The 26,750-nt window shown below is 36.8% G+C and overlaps 1 protein-coding gene across 4 annotated transcripts in view; it reads right to left on the reverse strand.

Annotated features, from left to right (window-relative positions):
• The window catches only part of LOC137217798 (ubiquitin carboxyl-terminal hydrolase 9X-like), a 145,172-nt gene that overhangs the window by 97,550 nt on the left and 20,872 nt on the right, over positions 1 to 26,750 (reverse strand). For all 4 annotated transcript variants that reach the window (XM_067724757.1, XM_067724759.1, XM_067724758.1 and 1 more), the window contains exons 3-11: positions 19,313 to 19,458; positions 16,578 to 16,657; positions 13,584 to 13,696; positions 11,943 to 12,161; positions 10,504 to 10,619; positions 10,071 to 10,322; positions 9,857 to 9,995; positions 8,060 to 8,212; positions 6,659 to 6,763 (exon numbers count right to left, since the gene is read on the reverse strand). In XM_067724757.1, the coding sequence (XP_067580858.1) occupies positions 6,659 to 6,763; positions 8,060 to 8,212; positions 9,857 to 9,995; positions 10,071 to 10,322; positions 10,504 to 10,619; positions 11,943 to 12,161; positions 13,584 to 13,696; positions 16,578 to 16,657; positions 19,313 to 19,458 (1,323 nt within the window). The remainder of the gene's footprint in view (positions 1 to 6,658; positions 6,764 to 8,059; positions 8,213 to 9,856; positions 9,996 to 10,070; positions 10,323 to 10,503; positions 10,620 to 11,942; positions 12,162 to 13,583; positions 13,697 to 16,577; positions 16,658 to 19,312; positions 19,459 to 26,750) is intronic.

Consider the following 26,750-nt stretch of genomic DNA (forward strand, 5'->3'; position numbering starts at 1 on the left):
ACACACAAAAACACAACCACCAAAATCCCCACAATCTGTCTCATATCTAAATGAAACTTAGATTAAAATGAATCAGATTTTACTGTAAAATTATAAAAATTTCAGAAAACACAATACAGTAAAAATTCTCTGGGATTTTTTTCCCAAAAAATTCTTGGGACCAAGGCAACAAGTCCTTGGTCTCGACACCATAAGCATGACCCATTAAGATAGGACCTCGTCAAAACAAATAACTTTGCTAGCAAAATAGCCTACTAAGAGGATGAAAACACAACTTAAGACTGGGAGAAAATACTTGCACATATCTAAAAATTAACTAGAATGCTGAATACATAAAGAACTCTGTAAACTAAAGAAAACAAACAACCCAAATATAAAATAGGCAAAAGGTATGAACAAATACTTCAACAAAGATACATATGTCAGTGTATCAAAGATGCAACGTATTCGCCATTAAGGAAATATAAATTAAAACCATAAGATTTTGCTGCACACCTATCAGAAAAAAATAAAATAGTGAATATATCCAAATCTGGCAATGAGATAAAGAAAATGGATTACTCCTAATTGTGGGTGACAATGTAAATTACAGCTAACTTAAAAAAAGTTCAGCAGTAAGAAGTGTAAAAATATCCTCAATAGAATACTCACAAATTAAATCTAGCAACATAGGTAAGCATTACACATCATGGCAAGTGGAATTTATTTCAGAAGTGCAAGATTATTTGAACATACAAAATACCAATCAGTGTTAATACAGGACAAAAAAATGACAAAAAGTCAACAACTCACTTTACACAGAAAAGGCAACTGACAAAATCCAAAACCCTTTCATGATTAAAATACTCAATAAACTAGAAATAGGACAGAAATTTCTCATTCTGACAAACTGCATCTACAAAAACCCCATAGCTAACGACATCTTTAATGGTGAAAGACTAAAAGTTTTCTACCTAAACGCCTACTTTCACCAACTATTTAAACACCCTGCTTTACCTTGAGTAGGACAATTATGGAAGAGGGGAGGGAAAAGGTATTCAGATTGGAAAGGAAGAAGTAAAACTATCATTTTTGGGAAATGATATGGAATTCATTAAAAACATTCAAGTAATAAATTTAACAGGGTCACAGCATGCAAAGTAAAAATTTTAAATATCAATTGTTGGGGCTTCGCTGGTGGTGCAGTGGTTAAGAATCTGCCTGACAATGCAGGGACACGGGTTCGAACCCTGGTCCAGGAAGTTCCACATGCGGGGAGCAATTAAGTCCGTGTGCCACAACTACTGAAGCCCGCATGTCACAACTACTGAAGCCCGTGCACCTAGAGCCCACGCTCCGCAACAAGAGAAGCCACCACAATGAGAAGTCCATGTACTGCAACGAAGAGCAGCCCCGGTTCGCTGTAACTAGAGAAAACCAACGCTCAGCAACAAAGACCCAACGCAGCCATAAATAAATAAATAAATAAATTTATAAAAACAAAACCAAAAAACCCAAAATATCAATTATTTTTCTATACAGTAGGTATGTTTTTAGGCAGGAACAATCCCAAAATAAAGAAAACCTCTCATTTACAGTAACATCAAAAAATAAATCACATTCCGGTTAAAAATTTCAATAGACACTTTTAATAAACTGCTGAAAGAAACTAAAGAAGACTTAAATACTGAAAAACCATCTTTAAATAAATGGAAACATATTTCACATTCATGCACTGGAAGGCTAATATTGTTACGATGGCAATATAATACAAACTAAGCTACAGCTACCCAACAACCTCCTTCTTTGCGGACATTGACAAGCTAATTCTAAATTCATTCAGCATTTCAAAACACCTATAATAGCCAAAACAACCTTAAAATTTTTTCTACAAAGCTACAGCAATCAAAGCAATGCAGTACGGGAATAAAATACAACATACATTAAAGGAAGAGAACACAAAGCCAAGAAATAAACCCTTTCACCTATGATCAACTGATTTTAAACAAAAACGCCAGGACATTTCCATTAAAAAAATTTTTTTAAACAAACATTGATGTAACAACTGAATATTCACATGCAAAAAAATGAACTAGGAACTCTACCTCACACCATATACAAAAAAATTATTCAAAACTGATTATAGGCCTAAATATAAAAGCTAAAAATATTTTTTAAAAAATCCTTGAGACCACAGATTAGGAAATAATTTCTTAAATATGAAACCAAAAGTACAAGAACCCCCCAAATTTTGTCCCCCTCCCGTCCCAAAAGGAGATAAACTGGACTTCATCAAAATTTAAAACTTTTATCCAGAATAGGTAAATCTGTAGAGAAGGAAAGCAGATTGCTGGTTTTCAGGGTCAGGGAGGAAGGGTGGAAAGAGAAATAAGGGGAGTGGGGAAAATGTTTTGGATTCTTACAAAGGCAGTGGTTGCACAACCCTATGAATGTACTATGATTTCACTGAATCATACACTTTTAAATAGTTACTTAAAACATTTAATTCTATGTAATATGAAATTCACCTGAATTTTTTTAAAAAATTAACTTTTGTGTTACAAAAAGGACACCAAGAGAGTGACAAACCATCAGAGAGGAGAAAATATTTGCAAATAATACTAACAGACTTGTGTACACATTGTATAGGGAATTCTTATAAATCAAAAATAGAGGCAGGGCTTCCCTGGTGGCGCAGTGGTTGGGAGTCCGCCTGCCGATGCAGGGGACGCGGGTTCGTGCCCCCGTCCGGGAGGATCCCACATGCCGCGGAGCAGCTGGGCCCGTGGGCCATGGCCGCTGAGCCTGCGCGTCCAGAGCCTGTGCTCCGCAACAGGAGAGGCCACAGCGGTGAGAGGCCCGCGTATGGCAAAAAAAAAAAAAGAGGCAAATGAGTACGTATCAGTGGGAATTTCTTCAAAGATGATACACAAAACACAAATGGCCAATAAACATGTAAGAAGGTACTTAACATCATTAGCCATTAAGCAAATACAAAATCAAAACCACAATGAGATACTACTTCAACTCCACTAGGATGGCTAAAATAAGAAAAACAGACATACGAGCCAATCGTACAGTTCATAATATGTTTGGATACTGATTCAGAAAAACGCTAATAAAACTATGAGAAATACTTTAAAAACATGGACAAGGAGTGAGCAACAGAGATACAAAAAAACCTTAGGAATCAATGAAATAAGGAAACAAACAGGAAAAGTAAACAGGAGAAATATGAGTATACAATTCACCAAAAAGGAGATAAAATCAGTTTAAAAAAATGTAAAAACATTTTCAATCTCATTAATGACTAAGAACATGAAGACCACCACAATGAGAAAGAATTTCAAACTCATGAGACTGTGAAAAAAGTGACAACTCCACTGTCAAAGGACTAAATTAGTACAAACACTGGAAGACAAAGACGACTAAGAACTCAAATAAGTAGAGACTAGTGTTTGAGCAATAACATAACCAAAGGTAATTGAGGATAAGTCAGGATCATTTAGTTACAAACTATAAAGAACCGTTAGCCGACCTATACTCCATTCTTCCTTTAAGGCGCCTTTAGTAAGATCTTTCAAGACACAACGAAATACACTATACAAAACATCACTTTACCAGCCCCTCACAAAATAGTGCTTCTTATTGAATAACAGACATCTGATGAGCCAAAGGGACAATGCACAAATAATGGAATTTTTATTACAATTATAGTTAGACCATTTGAGAATCTTTGAATTAAAAAGAGAAACTGACACCATTCCATTCTTCTACCATTATGGCTAGTATTGTTGATATATCACCATTTCAGAAGTTTTCTGTTAAATTAAGTTTTAGAGTATCCACAACTTCTCAATATTGATTTTCTTGTCCAATTGTGATATACTTTAATGGATTTAAAATAGTATGTACAAAAGAATTCATCATGGACTTCCCTGTTGGCGCAGTGGTTAAGAATCCACCTGCCAACGCATGGGACATGGGTTTGAGCCCTGGTCCAGGAAGATCTCAAATGCCGCAGAGGAACTAGCCCGTGCACCACAACTACTGAGCCTGCGCTCTAGAGCTCGTGTCCACAACTACTGAAGCCCAGGCGCCTAAAGCCCGTGCTCCGCAACAAGAGAAGCCACTGCAATGAGAAGCCTGTGTATCACAACAAAGAGTAGCCCTTGCTCACCGCAACTAGAGAAAGCCCACACTGCAGCAACGAAGACCCAACACAGCCATAAATTAATTAAAATTTTTAAAAAAGTTTAAGTAAATTTAAAAAATTCACCATATTAGCAGATTCACCCATTTGATCAGTTGTTCTAATGCATTAATTTCACTGTCATGTAGCATTCCACTATTAGATTAGACCAGGGGTCCCAAGCCAGGCTGCACAACAGGAGGTGAGCGACAGGCAAGTGATTGAAGCTTCATCTACCGCTCCCCATAGCTCACATTACCAACTGAACCATTCCCCCTCCCCCGTGGAAAAACTGTCTTCCACAAAACCAGTCCCTGGTGCCAAAATGGAGACTGCTGGATTAGATCACACTTTACTTATCCTTTTACTATTCATAGACATTTGAGTTCTTCCAGTTGGGGCTAATACAAATAATTCTGCTAAAGACACTGCTGAACATGTATCCTGTCACACACATGATGAGTTTCTCGAAGTATTCATTCAGAAATACAATAGTTGTGTCATAGGACACAAAAACCTTCACTTTTTTTTAACATCTTTACTGGACTATGATTGCTTTACAATGGTGTGTTAGTTTATGCTTTATAACAAAGTGAATCAGTTATACATATACATATTTTCCCATATCTCTTCCCTCTTGCGTCTCCCTCCCTCCCACCCCTCTAGGTGGTCACAAAGCACCAAGCTGATCTCCCTGTGCTATGCAGCTGCTTCCCACTAGCTGTCTATTTTACGTTTGATAGTGTATATATGTCCGTGCCACTCCCTCACTTTGCCACAGCTTACCCTTCCCCCTCCCCATCCTCAAGTCCATTCTCTAGTAGGTCTGTGTCTTTATTCCCGTCTCACCCCTAGGTTCTTCATGACTTTTTTTTTTTCCTTAGATTCCATATATATGTGTTAGCATACAGTATCCGTTTTTCCTCTTTCTGAACTTCACTCTGTATGACAGACTTTACGTCCAGCCACCTCACTACAAATAACTCAATTTCATTTCTTTTTATGGCTGAGTAATATTCCATTGTATATATGTGCCACATCTTCTTTATCCATTCATCTGTTGATGGATACTTAGGCTGCTTCCATGTCCTGGCTATTGTAAACAGAGCTGCAATGAACATTTTGGTACATGACTCTCTTCAAATTATGGTTTTCTCAGGGTCCATGCCCAGTAGTGGGACTGCTGGGTTGTATGGTAGCTCTATGTGTAGCTTTTTAAGGAACCTCCATACTGTTCTCCATAGTGGCTGTATCAATTTACATTGCCACCAACAGTGCAAGAGTGTTCCCTTTTCTCCACACCCTCTCCAGCATTTATTATTTCTAGATTTTTTTTTTTTTGCGGTACGCGGGCCTCTCACTGTTGTGGCCTCTCCTGTTGCGGAGCACAGGCTCTGGACGCGCAGGCTCAGCGGCCATGGCTCACGGGCCAAGCCGCTCCGCGGCATGTGGGATCTTCCCAGAACAGGGCACAAACCTGTGTCCCCTGCATCGGCAGGCGGACTCTCAACCACTGCGCCACTGTTTCTAGATTTTTTTGATGGCCATTCTGACTGGTGTGAGATGATATCTCATTGTAGTTTTGATCTGCATTTCTCTAATGATTAATTAGATGCTGAGCATTCTTTCATGTGTTTGTTGGCAATCTGTATATCTTCTTTGGAGAAATGTCTGTTTAGGTCTTCTGCCCATTTTTGGATTGGGTTTTTTTTTGTTATTGAGCTGCATGAGCTGCTTGTAAATTTTGGAGATGAATCCTTTGTCAGTTGCTTCATTTGCAAATATTTTCTCCCATTCTAAGGGTTGCCTTTTGGTCTTGTTTATGAAAAACCTTCATTTTAAGAGATAATGCCAAACTGTTTTCTCAAGTGGCTGTACCAACTTAACTTGCTATCAGCAATACAATAGTTATTATAAATAAGAAATCTTGTGATTCTAAGTCCTGTGGTTACTGGAATAATCACTCATGAACAATGACATATGATTTTAAGCTCTTGATTCACAAATTCTCCAATCAACCTTAACAACTACAGAGAAACTTTTCAAGTGCCCAAATATACCAAGGCAGATATGACATTAGAGTCTTGAACTTCCTGCTAAATCTCGTTTCTATTTGCCTGTGTGCATTAGCCCAAGGAAACACTGTGTTTTAGTGTCTTGTCTCCACATCTGTTATCATGTCTCACTTTCCACTATAACAGATAACATTTCCCCGCATTTCTACAATTTATCTTAACCTACAGCAAAATCAAAAATTGGCAGAGGAAACTAACTGAAAGAAAAATAGTTGATTCTGTATTTGTGAAGAAAATTATTAATATAATAAAAACTGTTGCATTCTGACTGGAATATATAACAACCAATTCTTATTTCTAAGAGATTCTTTAATGAAATGTGTTACTAAGTATTTTGGCCAACACAAAAGATATCTAATTAACTGAATCTACTGAAAGTGAAATGGTACTGCTTTACTATTTGAGCTACTACCTTAAAGCAATCGAAAAGATGATCAAGCTGTTCAGGAGAAAAATCCCAGGCCAACTTTGCCAGAAGGTCATGTACATTCTTCACAATGGCTTCATGTTTCCCTGCCTGTTGAAAAAAATAATAATAAATAATATTTATTTAGGACAAAAATAAAAACAAAAAGTCATATTATACTTAAATTTGAATAAAAACAGGAAATAAGCTGTACTGTATCAACCTCTATTAATTAGTACAATATTCCTACCTGCTTAATGTGGTTATAAACAAAATTCCTAATACTTTAAATGGTTTAGAGCTGCTGTTTGTACTCATTTGATATTTAATTCTTAATATAAGTGGTAACGCTCTTCAGAAATTCATATGAAAGTTTATTACAGAATTTTAAAAATAAAATTTAGAGAAAATAAGGCAAAATGGTGGATTGTTTCCACACTGAAAGCTTAAGTGCTCAATGACAGCAAATGAGCATTTTGTTGGTTTCTCTTTAAAAAAAAAAAGCTTTGTAAGTCAGAACTTATGTTACTTCCCAACTGACCCATGAAGAACATCTGCCATTTAAGGTAATTAAATTATACATTAATAGTTCTGAAACCAAAATGTTACTTATCCTCATGAAAAGTTTAAATGTTCTGTAATAATTGTAAGGTTTTTAAAAAAAAAATTATTTTATTTTTGGCTGTGTCGGGTCTTAGTTGAGGCACACAGGATCTTCGTTGAGACATGCAGGATCTTTCGTTGCAGTGCGCGGGCTTCTCTCTAGTTGTGGCATGAAGGTTTTATCTTGTCTAGTTGTGGCACGCAGGCTCCAGGGCATGTGGGCTCTGTAGTCGTGGCATGTGGGTTCTCAAGCACGTGGGCTCTGTAGTTTGCAGCACGCGGGCTCTCCAGTTGAGGTGTGGGAGCTCAGTAGTTGAGAATGCAGGCTTAGCTGCCCCGCAGCATGTGGGATCTTTGTTCCCTAACCAGGGATCATACCTGCATCCCCTGCATTGTAAGGTAGATTCTTTACCACTGAACCACCAGGGAAGGCCTTAATCATAAGTTTTTGTAATATAGTAATACCACTTTTGTAACATGTGTTTCTTTACATATTTCATAGAAAAAAAATGCAATTTATAATTGTTACAAATCTCAGAGAAAAAAGATATAATTGTTATAAATCCATATATTTTATATATATATATATATATATATAAAACTTATAATTTACACCCTTCAGCAAAGGGTGTCATGATGGGGGAAACTTGTTTTTTATTTTCTTGTATTCTTGTATTCAAGTATTCTTGGCAGGATTTCTGTTTAGATCAAGAAACTCACATACCATTACACAATGACTACCACAAGATACTTAATTTTTAGTATCTTGCTTATAAAATTAAAATGGCATTTTAAATTCCTTACCTGTGCTGCCCAGATATTATCAAGATCTTGTAATGTAAGAGCTTTTTCTTTAATCACAAAACGAAGAATTTTCTCTAGCTTCTCTACATACTGAGGTTGATGAAGACTATCTCGCAAGACTATGGATAATATATTGTTCTGCTGTATCCATTCCTAAATATAATACGAAAATTTTGTTTCAAAGCAGTAAGTTAGAAAAGTTTTTTAAAAAGCAAAACAGGGAGGGCGAATTGGATGAAAGTGATCAAAATATACGAACTTCCAGTCATTAGATAAGTAACTACTAGGGATGGGAAGGACAACAATGATGATGACTAGAGTTAGCACTACTGTAAAGTTTATTTGAAAGCTAAGACATTAGATTGCCATCTCATCACAAGGAAAAAAACTCTTTCTTAAATCTATTAGACAATGGATGTCAACTAAACTTATGATAATCATTTGACAACACATGTAAGACAAGTCATTATGCTGTACACATTAAACTTATACAGTGCTATTGTGTCAGCATATATCTCAGCAAAACTGCAAAAATCATAGAATTAAAAACATCGTTCAGACTTCTAAATAACATTAATAGGAATTCAAAAACCCAAATCACATTTATGTTCACAAATTATAACATACTAACATAATGTGTTTACATGTTGTTTTAATGTATAACATTACAATAATTATATAGGATCCAGTTTTAAACACAAATGCTCCCACAGATGTGATAAATTTACAAAGTATAACCCACTAATGTAATGTGCTTATTGTTGTTTTAATGTAAAATCATTATATAGTACAATAAATAAATGCATGGAATCTACTTTTTCATATACAGAAATGTTCCCTTAAATATGCTACAGAAAACACTTCTCAAACTATCTGTGGAGAGCAATCAATGTTATATTTACAATCAGCTTTAGATTGTAAATCTACATTTACAATGTAAATTTAAATTTACAAATTTACATTTTCTTCATCTGTCAAAAGACTGAGAACAATTTAAGACTAGTGGACAATATTTTGAGCAATCACTCCTCAACATTCCACAAAGCAGGCAAATGGGAGACAGGAGAGCTGACTCCCAACACTGAATCTGAACCTGGCTCTAGGTTGTAATACTTCTCAGTATCAACCATATGTCCTCAAAGAACCTTTTATCACAGTTTGATCATTTATACTACTAAACTGAAGACTCCTTTAAGGTAGAGATTATTCTTCACAGATAAACCCCAGTGCTGGCACAGAATATACATTCAAAAATTATTACTGAATAACTTATTACTATAACTTACTGTATGCTATTCATTCCAATACTAAAATATACAAAAATATCTATCATACATCAATGTCAAAATGATATAGATACAGGTGTTCTAAAAATGAAGTTATTAAACTCATGACATTACCTGTAAAGATTTTATTCCTTTAAGTATAATCTCCATTTTAAAACTTCTAAACTGAATTTGCAAATTTATCACCACACCAATTCATTCACTAGATTCCAGCACGGACCCCCTCTAAAGATCACCTCTATCCACTTCATTTATCCAAACCACCAAACTAACTACATCATGAACACCTACCCACATTTAATAATGATAAATTTACCAAAGACACAATACGTTAGCCTATCACTTCCAAATAACCAATCATTTGTAATTACTGTTATAAAGGAAGTTTTAGTATTTAATAGCTCACAATTAAGTCAATCTCCTAATATCAGGTTAGATTTTGTTCTAACATTAACCGGTACTAGTTTTCGTTAAGCAGATTCTTATTCCTAAAAGAAGCAAAGAGGCTTACTGCCATTCGCTCAGCTGTCAGCCACTCTTCCTCCTCAGGATGACCATGTCGATGAGTATAGTATGATACACTAGATATCACCTTATTAATTTCATTCAGTGCATTCATCTTTCCATTAAAAGAAGAAATCTGCAATAATCTGTAAGAAAAATTTGGATTGAGTATCACTACAAGAAACCAAGCAAGTAATTATTTACAGAAGGAAATCTCTTACCTGAGTATCATTTTCAGTCTAAAAATTTCTAAATTTTTTACAGTTTCTTCTTGTCCTGGAATCCTTGAAGCTAAATTCTTCAGAGATTTAATAATCATTGAAAGGGCATCATTTTTGGTTTCATTCTTTGCTTCTTTTTTCAGTTCTTCATCAGTTAAGTTTTCTAAAAATTGTGGAACTATTTCTATAATTGGAATAAAGTACTTTTTCACTGTATGTTGACTGAGAAACTCGTAGCATTGTCCAAATGGTCTGAAATAAGGAAAAAGCAATACTTTTGTGATATCCAGTATTTTTACCAAGACTTAACTCCCAAACTAATTTCAACACTTAAAAAAAATTAACAGAATAGAAAACTGAAATTCAATTATTTTCAAGGCCATAAAATAAATCTCTACAGTACAATGAATATTAATTTTAAAAATTAACTTACTTAATAAGGGCTGCAATTATTTGAACGTTTAATGCTGATCCATTAGTAAAACGATCATGCAAAATCTGGAACCCATTTAATGTGCCAAATTTATTGATGAGATCCACGAGCCAACCCTGCAATAGAGTCGATGAGTTAATTTTTTCCTTTAAGAATGGAAAAAGCTACTATTTGAAATACCTTTGTTTGAAATAAGAAATTCAATAAAATAATTATGTAAAGCCGTGTTTTAAAAGAATACAAAATATTTGTATTAAATGGTCACAGAAATATTTATGGAGACTTAGAACTTTTCCTATTGTATTCTGTTCTCTGTATTGCTTGAGCCAGAGGCAGCATAGGTTTAATTTACGAAGTAGTTCCTAGTGGCATGGCTGGTATTTGTTCACATCCCGTATGTCTGGTGAACAGAAATTAAGTTTTCGTAGCTAAAAACACAGCTATAGAAAGATGTAAATGAGTTTAAACATTATGTAAATATAAAAATCATATTGTAAGCATAAGTGCACAAGAAGGACCTTTAAATCTTATCTTTTAAAAAGCCAAATTTTACGGGAAAAAGTATTAACAGAAACAAAAATTAGGAACAGAGGCCTTTTAACTAACAATCTGAGGCAGAAATAATTTCTACAAACAGAAAATAATTACAAACAGAAAAAAAGTATTCAAAGCACATGTAAAATGCTAACTGAAGACTACATTGGTATATCTCAATTCTAGCTTTGATAGTAACCTATTACGAGCCTCCTGTAAATCAAGTTTTTTTCCTGAATAAATGCACTATAGCATTTTCCTCCCATTTTATTTCCTACCATAACCCTTTTTTAAAGGGTTAATATAGAGACTGACAGTAGGAAGACTTCCGAATAGGAAGCCTGAAAGCATTGGTCTTGTTAAATAACTTTATAGGAGCTCTGAAAATCAGTCCACATTTTAGAGCAACCAAGCAAATGCTCAATCAAGAAGTCACATTCAAAAGTTAGGCAATTTCATTGTGTTTTTACTGACAAATGCCTACTCCTTCCCCAAAGCAACGTAGTTTAAGGGAAGCAATGGTCTAATCTTTAATCCTTTTACATAAACTGGAAAGGGCAGAGAGGACTGAATTTGCAACATTAATAAACTGTGGGCTGCCTGAGAAATTTGTTTCTATTGCCTACCTTGCAGATCAGACAAACAAAAGGAGCTTGGAACTCAGGATAGGGAAAGCGACAGAAAGGAGCAGGGACAGTTCAAGAAAACCACAGAAAGAACTACAGATACACAAGACTTTGCGGCAAACTACTGACTGAGGAATATAAGACAACTGTGAAGGCCCCAAGAAGCAGCATGTAACAAGGTTATGTGCTGATCATTAAGTTAAAAGGAGGTTAATGACTCTACAGTTTTATGATAAAACAATTTTAATATTTAATTTTGAAAATAACAAACCAACACACTTTTGGTGATCGAGGATCTGAGGAACGAGCAAATAACTCATCTTCAGGCAATTGAGCACTTGTGGAAACTGATTCACATGGACGTGTACCGTTGTAGATATGGAATTTGCAATGAGGATTTAAGGCCATGGCGAGAAGTTCTAGAAGTGGAAACCAGTCTTGGGACAACTTGGCCACACAAAGTTCCACTAGGCGATGGGTATTGTTAATAATGCACCTCTGTTTATATTGGGGGTGGAGAAGTTGATTCAGTAAGAGAAAACATTGCAATTTCAAACAATGAAACATTAAAATCTTGTTAATAATGATCTCACAACATTTTTCTATACATATGATCATTTAACAAATACTGAGATCAAACTGATATATCAGTAAAATAAATTTATACTTACTTCATAATAGTATTGCACCCAATTTCAAAAGATATTTGAGAAGGGTTACAAATGAAGTAGGCACCAGAGGTTGTCTATTTCTGCTCTATGTGCACAGGAACATGCAAATTACCATTTTCTTTTTTTGGAGTTTCTACTCTAGAGGCAGTAATTCCAAAATCCATGACTTAAACATTTTAAGTCATGTAAATTAACAAAGACCCAAAGATGTGTAATCTAAGCCTCAATTCAAAACTCACAGATCCTTCCCAAAATGTCTATTTCTACAGCTAAAAATTCACATCAAATCAGAAAATGTAAGGATTTATATAATAAGCCACAAGTATTTGTGGGAAATGTCTAAGTTATACTTTCTAGGTTGAAATTCACAAAAAAAGTATATGTTTACTTCATAACTTTTGAGTAATTCCATTTTATAAATAACCAGAGGTTTGGAATAATTATAGTGCTTCAATGCTTCTATTAAGATGCATACTTTTTCACTTTCAAAATCTCTGGAATATGAGGGTATCTTAGAATTAATGGTAGCTTGAATTAATTTTGTCCTAGACTGAAGGTGTTACCTTAGAGTACTTGTGTTTCCTGATGCAGTCACTTGAAGATACAACCAATCTTAGACTACTTTAAATTCTGTTTGACTTCTGCTATTAAAACTGAGTTCGAATTCATACCACAAACTTGTGGGCATACTAGTTTTTTAAATTCCTAGGGATGATTTTCTTTCTCTCTACTCACTGCCAAGGTTAAATTGTGCAAGATATCTTGCAAGATATCATTTCTACATGATGAGTTTAATTACCAGCTACATTTTCAATGAAATTGTACACACCCTTTGGTAGCCATCTATACTGGGAGTCTCCTATTATATTCCCCATCTGGGGTATTTATCTTTCTTACTGGTAAATAAATCAGGGGGACTCTACCAATCAACAACACATATTGGATTCGCCAAAAGGTTTGTCTGGGTTTTTCCATCACATCTTATAGAAAAACCTGAACAAACTATTTGGCCAACCCAATACATTTGATGAAATATGGTATCTTACATAAGGTCACAGGGACCTGGGGTTCCAGGTGAGAGATGAAGCAAAGGTTTCATAACTCAAAATGTCAAGCTCATTCTAAAAGACCTTTAACTGAATCAAATACATCAGCAGAGTTGATACATTATTCACAGTAATGTTTTCCAGACAAACCCACAGGGATCACCATGTAAACCTGAGTCTCCAAAATAAATTATAAGACTCACATGAATTTCAAACTTCCAGCCACTCACTGCCTCATCCATAAGGATTTTAGTGAAAGATATTGTTAGCCCATCTCTGAAAAAACGTTGGCATGCTTCACTTTTAACATCGAGACCTAAGAAAAGGTGAAAAAATTAAACCTGACACAATGTAAAAAGTTCTCTGGCCAGTTATATCATTAAACTGTTTTGAACTATTATGGTTTCCAACTAAAAAATAGTACTGTAGCTTTTGAAACAAGGCAGGGCATTACCAAGAGAGGTTAAATGGTAACTTATTTACACTGAAAACATGTAACTCAGAAAAATGAAATACTATACTCAATAAACTTCAGTAACACTGAGTTGTATAAAATTACATCAAATTAATGAATGCGATGAAAATGCTCTGAAATTAGACTTTTAAACTAGACTTTAAAACAAAGACAATTACTGGGTAGACAGGAATACAAACCATTTCTTTTTACTCACTGAAAGTAACAGTTCAAACTTTTAAACAGTGACTTAAAAACTTCATTTGCCTGTAAATTATTTATCATCAAATTTAAAAGATGAGGGGCTTCCCTGGTGGCGCAGTGGTTAACAATCCACCTGTCAATGCAGGGAACACGGGTTCGAGCCATGGCCCGGGAAGATCCCGCATGCCACGAAGCAACTAAGCCCGTGCACCGCACCTACTGAGCCTGCGTTCTAGAGCCCCGAGCCACCACTACTGAAGCTCATTCACCTACAGCCTGTGCTCCGCAACAAAAGAAGCTGCCACAATGAGAAGCCCGTGCACCACAAAGAAAGGAGCCCCCGCTCGCTGCAACTAGAGAGGGCCCACGTGGAACAACAAAGACCCAACGAAGCCAAAAAACAATAAAATATGTAAACAAATAAATTTACTTGAAAAAAAATTTAAAAGATGAATCCTGTCTTTCTAATTAGTTCTCTCACTTCTTGGCATCTAAGAATTTTCTTTTTACTTTTGTGTGATTTAATAGAGCAGACTCATGTCCCTTCATCCAAAAAGACAACTTGTAACTCGTCTTAACTCAGAAACTAAATTAGTACAATAAAGTATACTGTGCTTTCGATTATATACTTATTGGTATGTCAGTTAAACCCAGGATCTTCCATAAAAATGTAAACTTTGCTTCATACAGTAACCATGACCCCAGAAAAAAGTGGAGAAAAGCCCCTGAAAATGATATACATCCACTGAATGGCAATGCTATTAAACTAAGTAGCATTTTCAGTTTTTGTTCATCACATATTGTCAGGACCTAAAACATGTCTAGTACATGAACCCTTCAATAAATAAATAAATACAACCCAAACTAACCACAATAAAATTTTTTTGAGTGTTGAGAAATATTTTTTATCTGGTAAGATATTTTCATAGGACACTAGATTATGTCTGTAAGATTTTTTTTAAAAAATCATGAGGGCTTCCCTGGTGGCGCAGTGGTTGAGAGTCCACCTGCCGATGCAGGGGACACGGGTTCGTGCCCCAGTCCGGGAAGATCCCACATGCCACGGAGCGGCTGGGCCCGTGAGCGATGGCCGCTGAGCCTGTGCATCCGGAGCCTGTGCTCCGCAACAGGAGAGGCCACAACAGTGAGAGGACCGCGTACCGCAAAAAAAAAAAAATCATGAAACATTCTTTAAATGTTAGGTCTCTATAAGTTAAATAAAATTATTACCCTTGCCATGGAGACAGACAGATTTCCCAAGGCATCACAGATGTTAAAAATTTGCCTAATGACATTACACTCAGTAAATACATCTGTGGATAGCCCATTTCAACTCCTCATTGGATGAACCAGAAAATATAATGCTACTGCCCTTTGTTTTGGCCTTTAAGGCCTTAATCAAGTACAATATACAACAAAATTAGTCATTTGCTACAAGAATTCAGGTGCACCTATTAGTAGAAGAAAGTCATTGAAAAATGATGTGTTGCAACACAAAACTTTTACATCTGGTAACAGATTTTGTTAATTGCTTTAAAACACACACACACACACACACACACACACACACACACAAAACACCCTTATTTCCCAAGACTTTCTATCTTTCTCAGAAAAAACCTTTGTGTTTAAAAAAATGTCAAACATACAATCTTGACAGCTTATTACAAAGACAATAACAGATGGGGCTTCCATTAGCATGTCATTTGATTCACTGGCTTTTTAGTAAGTGATTCAAATGGCTGAGTTAAAATATTTTTTACTGAATTATTTTGCAAATTAACATATTTCTCAAATATAAATGGTTTAGGTACCAAAAAAAAACTACAAAAATATCTGAAGTCATATGGCCACACAGTGTTTTTAAACTGTAAAATATTCTATAATGTTTTACAGTTTATAAACTGTAAAATATGCTATAATGTGTACTCTTTCACATAACAGACTTTTTAAATCTATTACATTCTAAAAAATGTTTTTGACTTTTGAGTAACAACTTCTTTCAAAACATAAAACAACAGATCCTGTTCTAAGAAACATGAATAGTCATATAAAATTCTGCATTACATTTTAAAGGACTCAGAGGTCCTTAAAGGCTGTCTTAAGGTTTCTATGAACATTCTGCTCTAAGTTTAATATACATAAGCCCTACTAGAAAGTTTAGCGATATAGTGTAGTCTAGGATTTTATAATTGAAAAAAACAAAGCCTTCAAAAACAATGTGGGGCCTTCGCTGGTGGCACGGTGGTTGAGAATCCGCCTTCCAATGCATGGGACATGGGTTCGAGCCTGGTCCGGGAAGATCCCACATGCTACGGAGCAACTAAGCCCATGTGCCACAAATACTGAGCCTGCGCTCTAGAGCCCGTGAGCCACCAACTACTGAAGCCCATGCACCTCCTCTTGCCACAACTAGAGAAAAGCCTACGCACAGCAACAAAGACCCAACGCAGCAAAAAATAAATAAATTAATTTTTTTTAATGTGAAAAAATATATAATAGCATACATAATAAAAAGTACAGTATAATATAAACTCACCTTTTTTACTAAGATCAATAGCAGCTTCTAAAAGCACTTCTAATTCCCCTTTCGGCAAAACTGGAACCACCCATCGAGGCCTAAAAATTATCATAGAGTTTTAAAATGCTGCATTCTTTGAGCACAAATGAAATACCATAAATAACTTACCTACTGTAATTGCTTTTACTATGAAAAAGTGAAGAAACCCTGACTATATTATGTATTCATCATAAAATTTAAAAAAGAGATTGGCAAATTACTTGCTTGGTGCTACTGTATTTACACACACAATTTTTTAAAGTACTAAAACTACAGACATAGCATTAAGGGAGAATCTTTAATAACTTTCACAGACCACTAAAACTAAAAATAATTATTAAGTGTATACCTGTTGTTAGGGTTAGGAGGAAAAGTGTTCTTTTGAGGTTCAGGTTTATTAGTGAGAAAAAAACAAGTATGACAACCCTTTTCTTTTGTCTTCTTCACAACAGACAAAAGAAATGAGAAGACAAATGGCTGGTTTCTCAATTCACCTTCACAGGACGATCTATCAACTTCTCCTGAAGATTATGGGACTCATATGGTCTCCAAGCTTTTATACAATAAGTATACTTCAACATCAAAGCAATGATACAGATACCACCATATCCAATTAGTATTTTCCCCAATATCAAAAAAGCTCAGTCATTTAGGAATATATCCACTACCAACCCACTACTTCCCCTAAAGAACTTACTTCTATCTATCCCTTAAACCCTTTCCTGAATTATAGCAAATTCCCAAATATTCTTATTTTGATAAAGATTTCTTATTACAAATCATCTGTTAGACATAAATTGATACTACCTTTTTGGGTTACTTTTAGTTACAGAAAAGCATCTTTTTTAGTTCCCTGCCACTAAGGATTTACTATAACTCAGTCCTCTGGTTCTAATTAGAAGTACACTCTAGTAATAATAACAAGCATCAGACAAAGTAAACAATAATACAATCTCTTACAGTAATGTGCTATACAGTAGGACCCTGTCGTTGATCCGTAAAAAACTGGAAGTAATAAACTAGAAAAGCACTACTTTATCAGCATGGCAACTGGTAATAATGAGAAAAAGTGGACTCCTATAGAAAATGGACATCGTAGAAATAACAAAAGTCACTTAGCAACTCTAGTAGTCAGTATACCATGGAGAAACGAACTGCATAAACACTCAAAAGGAAATATCCACATATAGTTCTAGGTAAGAAACATACCAAGTAACATCACATATCATCATATTTTAACAGCTTTATCCTTATCATCATTGTCTTTCAATTTTAAAAACTCCATACACAGGGCTTCCCAGGTGGCGCAGTGATTGAGAGTCTGCCTGCTGATACAGGGGACACGGCCTGTGCCCCGGTCCGGGAAGATCCCACATGCCGCGGAGCAGCTGGGCCCATGAGCCATGGCCACTGAGCCTGCACGTCCGGAGTCTATGCTCCACAATGGGAGAGGCCACAACAGAGGCCCGTGTACCAGAAAAAAACAAAAACCAAAAAACTCCATACAAATGCCTGCATTAGGAACAATGAGTTATAAAGTATTTGGTAATGACTAAAATGTGAAGGCTATTAAGAAGACAGTAAGGGACTTCCCTGGTCATGCAATGGTTAAGAATCCGCCTGCCAATGCATGGTGGATATGGGTTCAATCCCTGTTCTGGGAAGATCCCACATAGCGCGGAGCAAGTAAGCCCGTGAGCCACAACTACTGAGCCTGCACTCTAGAGCCCGCGAGCCACAATTACTGAAGCCCACACGCCTAGAGCCTGTGCTCCGCAACAAGAAAAGCCACCACAATGAGAAGCCCTCGCACTGCACACAACAAAGAGTAGCCCCCGCTCACTGCAACTAGAGAGAGCTCACATGCAGCAACGAAGACCCAATGCACCCATAAATAAATAAATTTAAATATATATTTTAAAAAAAGGACAGTAAGATGACTGTGACATTGAAGTCCACTTTTTCTCATTTACTACCAGCTGCAATGCTGATAGATTTTTTTAGTTTATTGCCTCCGTTAAAAAAAAAAAATTAAAACTAACCCTAAGGTTAGAAGAGGGAAGGACTGGGAGTTTGGGATTAGCAGATGCAAACCATAATACATAGGATGGCTAAACAACAAGGTCCTACTGTATAGCACAGGGACTTATATTCAATATCCAGTGACAGGGACTTCCCTGGTGGCGCAGTGGTTAGGAATCCGCCTGCCAATGCACGGGACACGGGTTTGATCCCTGGTCCAGGAAGATCCTACATGCTGCAGAGCAACTAAGCCCGTGCGCCACAACTACTGAGCCTGTGCTCTAGAGCCCACAAGCCACAACTTACTGAGCCCATGTGCCACAACTAGTGAAGCCTGCGTGCCTAAAGCCTGAGCTCCGCAACAAGAGAAGCCACTGCAATGAGAAGCCTGTGCAGCACAACGAAGAGTAGCCCCCACACAATGCAACTAGAGAAAGCCCGTGTGCAGCAGTGAAGACCCAACACAACCAAATAATTAATTTTTAAAAAAATCCTGTGACAAACCACAATGGAAAAGATGACAAAGAATATATATGTGTATAACTGAGCCACTCTGATGTACAGAAGAAATTAACACAACATTGTAAATCAATCATACTACAATAAAATAAAACAAAAACAGCAAACCCAAAATGAAACAAAACAAAAACACACAACCAACCAATGAACCCCGCCCAAAACAACGAACTTACCGGTTGATCATGTCATCCAACTTTGCCAGGTCAGTATGTGGAAATGCAGGTTCCTCATCTTCATGCTGTGGTGGAGCATCACCTTGACCTTGTTCATCTGGACGAGCTGGTGGGGAATTCTCATTGAAGGAATCAGGTGATGAGGCCTTAAAATTAAATATTATAGATTTAAATTTTTATAACATGTACAATATTTAGCAATTCAGATGCCAACACAGGTTATGTGAAAATATAAATTTTTTATTGTCAATATATATCTGTAAATATTTGACAAAATGGAAATCACACTGGTATCTTTTCCTGTCAACCTATGAGTATTCTTCCACATAATTAAGAACCTTACAAAAGTTAATTCATAGCTACACTGTACTACATGAATTAACCAGATTAAAATTAGAGAACATCAGTTTCTGTAATGTTTACTGATAATACAATATAGTTGTACTGAACCTCCGTAATTACAAATCTTTATGCAAAGTGTGGAAAAGAGTAACTTTTGAGGCTACATTACAGAAGTCACCATAACTTCTGGTGACTCTCTTAGAGCTATCTTTCCGGAAAAAGTTAAGTACCATGTCCTGAAGACACTTGTAACAGTGTCTTGAAGGCAATGTGCACAGGTACAGAGGCCCATGTGGTAAGGAACTGAGATCCCCAGCCAAAAGTCATCTGAGTGAGCCACTGTGGAAATGAAGTCCCCAAACCCAGTCAAATCTCCAGAAAACTATAATCCAAGGTGACATGCTGACCACAACCATAAAAAAAGATACTGAGGCAGAGCCAGTCAGCTAATCCACTCTCAAACTCTTCACTCACCAAAACTGTGAGAAAAGGGGTGTTGTTTTAAGTTACAAAAAAAAAAAAAAAAACAACTTAGCCATAGGCTACATAAAATATAGATACTTAAATACAAGTACACAAAAAAGAAGAAAGTAAAAGTATAGGAAGAGACTGCTGGTTTCCAGTCCAATATGTAAGGAACCTGTAAGCTGTCACTCCTTACTAACAATTAAAAGAGCTAAATAATATTGCAGTACACTTGAAACTAACACAACACTGTAAATTAACTATACTTCAAAAAGAACCAGTAAGGGAATATTTAAAAAATAAGAAATGAATAAAATGAAAATCAACAACTCTTCTCACATTGAGCAGATAATTAAGGTCAAAGGGGAAAACTGCTGCACACAAAATCAAAATAGAGTTGGGGGGGACACAAAGAATCAAAAATTACCAGAGCAGAAAACCACAAGCAGAAACCTCCATGGAAACCAGACCAGTAATCCCTCTCTTAGCTGCAGTTTTGCTTTCTGCAGTTTCAGTTACCCACAGTCAACTGTGGTTTAAATCTATGGAATGGAAAATTCAAGAAATAAACACTTCACAAGTTTTCAAATTGTGGGCCCTGAGTAACTTGATGAAATCTCAAGGCATCCTGCTCCTGCCCAACCGGTCCTGCACTGGACAAGAATATTATCACTTTGGTTATCACCTGGCTATCAGATTGTCCTCGTAATGCAGTGCTTGTGTTCTTACAAGAAACCCTTATTTTACTTAATTATCACCACCAAGCACAAGCATAGTGATTCTGGCAATTCAGAAATGCCAAAGAAAAGCTGTAAAGTTCTTAAGGTGAAAAGCTGAAAGTTCTTGAATTAACAAGGGAAGAAAAAAAATCATATAAGGCTACTAACACCTATGGTAAGAATGAATTTTCTACCTGTGAAACTGTGAAGAAGGAAAGAGAAATCCATGCTAGGTTTGCAGTTCCACCTCTAACTGCAAAAGGTATAGACACAGTGCATGATAAATGCTTAGTTTAGATGGAAAAGGCATTACATTTGTACAAGGTGTTTTTTTGTTTTTTTTTTTTTGCAGTACTTGGGCCTCTCACTGTTGTGGCCTCTCCCGTTGCGGAGTACAGGCTCCACACGCGCAGGCTCAGCAGCCATGGCTCACGGGCCTAGCCGCTCCACGGCATATGGGATCTTCCCGGATCGGGGCACGAATCCGTGTCCCCTGCATCGGCAGGCGGACTCTCAACCACTGCACCACCAGGGAAGCCTGTACAAGGTGTTTTGAGAGACCACATTCACATGATTTTTATTATAGTATGTTATTACTGCAATTTTTCTATTTTATTTAATTATTTATTTATTTTAGGCTGCCATGTGGCATGAGGGATATTAGTTCTCCAACCAGGGATCAAACTTGTGCCCCCTGTACAGGGAAGTCAGAGTCTTAACCACTGGACAGCCAGGGAAGTCCCCAACAATTGTCTATCTTATTATTAATAAAATTGTACACCTCTTACTGTGCATAATTTACAAATTAAACTTTATCATAGGTATCAATGGTTAGGAAAAAGCATACTATATATACAGGGTTCGGTGCCACCTGAAATTTCAAGCATCCACTGTGGGTCTCGGAATGTATTCCTTAGGGATAAGGTGCAGGGGAGGGATACTACTGTACTGGGATAAGAAAACCTAAACTGTTAATTCATTAACTGCTGGAAGCGGAGTATGGAAAGTCTGAGAGTTTAAAAACTCCAGGGGGGTCTAAAGTTAAGGAAACCCCCACACTTTTCTGAGTTTTACTTCCAGAAGTCCTATCAAGTTATCACAGTGAAGATCAGAGAAAAATTCCCTTGTGTTTGAAGGAGGAGGAGGTGGTACAAAGTAGCCATTCTGAAATATGTCCCCAAGCATTCTGTTCTTAATAGCGCCTATCCTCAGGAAAAACTTTTCCAGAGCCTAATCGCCTAGGTTTTTATCAGAACCTAACCAACCCGAAATAAGGAAAACAGCAAATTCTAGCCTGCTATATAGCCTTCCACGAGGGGAAAAGAGAAACACCCAATACTAGCCCTCTCCAGTAATCCTGTCCCTCCTTACTACCATCCAATATAGTATGTACAGATTTCAACAAAAAATTACAAGGCATACTAAAAGATAATCAACATAGCTTGAAGAGACAAAGCAGGCATCAGACTCAAATACGGGAGGGATGATGGAATTATCAGATCAAAACTTTAACTACACTAATGTGCCAAGGACACTAATGGAAAATGTAAACATTAAAGAAGATATGGGTAATGTAAGCAGAGAGATGACATTCTAATAAAGAACCAGAAGGAAATGCAAGCGATCAAAAATGGTGTAACAATAATTTAGAATGCCTGTGATGGGCTCCTTAGTAGACTAGACACAGCTGAGGAAAGAATCTCTAAGGTTAAACATATGTCCAGAGAAACTTCCAACACTGGAAAGCAAAGAGAAAAAAGAAAAGAAAAAAGAGGAACAAACTGAAGGACTACTACAAAAGGTGTAACATGTGCATACTTGGAATTCCAGAATGCAGAAAGAGAGAAAAAAAAAAAAAGAAATATTTGAAACAATGACTGAGAATTTTCCCCAAATTAATGTCTTATACCAAAGTACAGATCCAAAAACCTCAGAGAAAAACAAGCAGGATAAATGTTTGAAAAAGAAAGAAAGAAAAGCACCTAGGCATATCATATTCAAACTGCAAAAAGTAAATGGTAAAGAAAAATCTTGAAAGAAGTCATTAGTTGGGGGGCTGGGGAATCTTTCCTATAAATGAGCAAGGATAAAAGTTACAGCAGGCTGGGACTTCCCTGGTGGTCCAGTGGTTAAGACTTCACCTTCCGGGCTTCCCTGGTGGCACAGTGGTTGACAGTCCGCCTGCCAATGCAGGGGACATGGGTTCGTGCCCTGGTCCAGGAGGATCCCACATGCCGTGGAGCGGCTGGGCCCATGAGCCATGGCCGTTGAGCCTGTGCATCCGGAGCCTGTGCTCCGCAATGGAAGAGGCCACAACAGTGAGTGGCCTGCGTACTGAAAAAAGAGAAAAAAAAAAAAAAGACTTCACCTTTCTATGCAGGGGGCATAGGTTCAATCCCTAGTTAGGGAGCTAAATAAGCTCCCACATGCCTCTAAAAAAACAAACCATAAAACAGAACCAATACTGTATCAAATTCAATAAAGACTTTAAAAATGGTCCATATCAAAAAAATTATTTAAAAAAAGTTACAGCAGACTTTTCCTCAGAAGCCATGAAGGAAAAATAACCCCACAATATTTCAAGAGTTAAGGGGGTAAGAGGGGGAGGGATTAACTGGGAGATTGGAATTGACATATACACAGCACTATATAAAATAGGTGACTAATAAGGAACTACTGTATAGCACAGGGAATTCTACTTAATACTCTGTAATGACCTATAAAGAAAGGAATCTATAAAAGAATGGATACATGGATATTTATAACTGATTCACTTTGCTGTACAGCAGAAACTAACACAACATTGTAAATCAACTATACTCCAATAAAAATTAAAAAACAAAGAGTTAAGAGAAAACAACCACCCATCTAGAAATCTCTGTCCTGGAAACTAACACACTTCAAAGTGAAGGAGGAATCTTTAAGACAAAATTTAAGGGGATTTATAGTCAGTAGTTCTGCCTTGCACGAAATTTTAGGTTTTTCAAAGAGAAAAAAAGTGATATGGGTCAGAAACTCAGTTCAACATAAAGAAAGGAAAAGCATTAGAAAAGGAGTAAGTGAAGACAAAATAAATACTTTCGTTATCTTAGTTCTTATGTGAACTCATAATGTGTCCAAAATAATGTAAGCAACAATATATTTAAGGATAATAGATTTGGGGTGAATGAAATAAATAATGGCAGTGATATAAAGAACCAGAGGGAGGAGTTATGAATAATTTATTATAAGGAACTTAAACTACCCATATAACTGTTATCGTGTTATTTGAAAGTGAATGTGCAGATTAGTTAGAAACGTATACTGCAAACACTAAGGTAACCACTATAAAGGAAAAAAAAATTATGACTGATATGCTAAAAAAAGGAGAGAAATGAGAATCATAAAATGCTCAATTAAAACCACAAAAGGTGGAAGGAAAGTGGCACACAAAACCAGGAACAAAGGACAAGAGCAATGAACAGAAAACAGTTAACAAATACAGAAGGTATTAATCCAATTATTTCAATAATCACTTTAAGCATCAGTAGTCTAAATACACTAATTAAAAGACAAAGATTGAGTGGATCAAAAGCAAAATTTGGCCTTCCGTGGTGGCACAGTGGTTGAGAGTCCGCCTGCCGATGCAGGGGACGCGGGTTTGTGCCCCAATCCGGGAAGATCCCACATGCCGCGGAGCGATTAGGTCCGTGAGCCATGGCTGCTGAGCCTGAGTGTCTGGAGCCTGTACTCCGCAACGGGAGAGGCCACAACAGTGAGAGGCCCCGAGTACCTCAAAACAAACAAACAAACAAACAAAAAAAGACCTTGTACAAATGTAATGCCTTTTCCATCTAAACTAAGCATTTATCATGCACTGTGGCTATAACTTTTGCAGTTAGAGGTGGAACTGCAAACCTAGCACGAATTTCTTTTTCCTTCTTCACCAACAGTGAGAGGCCCGCATACTGAAAAAAAAAAGGAAATTCAACTTGATGTTGCATTTGCTGAAAACTGTCTAAAAGTTTACATACTAAAAACAAATATAAAGTTCAAGGAATGAAGAAACATATAGAAATAGACCCATACCAACAGTCAACTGATCTTTGACAAAGGAACAAAGACAATAACAATGGTGAAAAGACATCCTTACAATAAATAATGTTGTAACAACTGGATATCCACAAGCAAAGTAATGAATTCAGAAACAAGACGATACACCCTTCACGATGAAAACTCAAAGTGGATCAGAAACCTAAATGTAAAACACAATACTGTAATCCTCCCAGAAGATAACATGCAAGTGAACCATAATGTAAACTATAGAGTTTGAGTGATAATGATCTGTCAATATAGATTCATTGATTTTAACAAGGATGGTTGTGGTGCAGGGTGTGAGGGTACTATAGGCAAGTACTCTATACTTTCTGCTCAAGTCTGCTCTAAACCTAAAATCCCATTAAACACAAGTAAAAAGTACAAAAGAGAATAACTTAAAACAGTAGTACCCAGGGGAATTAATGAAAGACAGTAAAAATAACAAATGGTGTTTAAAAAAGAAAAGGATGAGATATCCTTCATAACAATAACTTTCCACCCTCCCTGCAAAGTGGTGCACCTATACTAATATGTGAGAGTTAGGCTTTGAGGTAGGAAGAGTTACTAGAGATTAAAGAGATCTCTAGGACTTCCTTGTTGGCGTAGTGGTTAACAATTCGTCTGCCAATGCAAGGGACACGGATTCGAGCCTTGGCCTGGGAAGATCCCACATGCTGCAGAGCAACTAAGCCCATGCGCCACAACTACTGAGCCTGAGCTCTAGAGCCCACGAGCCACAACTACTGAGCCCATGTGCCACAACTATTGAGTCTGCGCTCTAGAGCTCACAAGCCACAGCTACTGAAGCCTGCACACCTAGAGCCCATGCTCCTCAACAGGAGAAGCCACCACAATGAGAAGTCCAAGAACCACAACAAAGACCCTATGCAGCCAAATATAAAATATATAAATAAATTTATAAAATTAAACAGATCTCTACACACATAAGAGGTGTGCACGTAAAGATTAATGAGTCAAACACCCCCTCCCCGCAAAATCACTATTTTCAATGTGAATGCATCTTACTGGTTCAAAATATGTCTAGCTAAAATTAATATAGCATATAAAAATGGAATGGGCAAGTCCACAATCCCAGGTGGAGATCAACAGAATTCTCAACGAGTAATAAAACCAGCAGATTTAAAACAAAATAAAACAAGGTTATATAAAACATATGCAATGAATACTGAGAAAACTGGAAACAACTGACATGCATAATGAATGCTACAGCATACATAATATATAGTATTTTTGCCAAGCAGAAGTGAAATTAACCCTATGTTGAGTAACATACCAACCCTCAAAAAGTTCCTAAGTGTGGCATCACTGAGAATAGGTTCTCTAATAACAGAGGAATTAAGCTACAAACCAATGACAGAAAGTTAAACAGAAAATCTCTAACTGCTTGAAAACGAAGCATGGTGTTTATAAAGAATCCTTACAAAGATAGATTACCATGCAAATTTTAAAATGTTAACTGAGTAACACTAACCATAAACATATCAAAAGTTATGGGATACAGGGTTTCCCTGGTGGCGCAGTAGTTGAGAGTCCGCCTGCCGATGCAGGGGACACGGGTTCGTGCCCCAGTCTGGGAAGATCCCACATGCCGCGGAGCGGCTGGGCCCATGAGCCATGGCTGCTGAGCCTGCGCGTCCGGAGCCTGTGCTCCGCAACAGGAGAGGCCACAACTGTGAGAGGCCCCCTTACCGCAAAAAAAAAAAAAAAAGTTACAGGATATGGTTTAGCAAAAATTTATAATATAAATTGCGTGTTTTAGAAAATGGAAAAAGTGAAAGAAAAGCTGAACAATTATTTAAAGTTCATTATCAGGA

This window comes from Pseudorca crassidens, chromosome Y (genome assembly GCF_039906515.1).
Source record: "Pseudorca crassidens isolate mPseCra1 chromosome Y, mPseCra1.hap1, whole genome shotgun sequence".
NCBI classification, from domain to species: Eukaryota; Metazoa; Chordata; class Mammalia; order Artiodactyla; family Delphinidae; genus Pseudorca; species Pseudorca crassidens.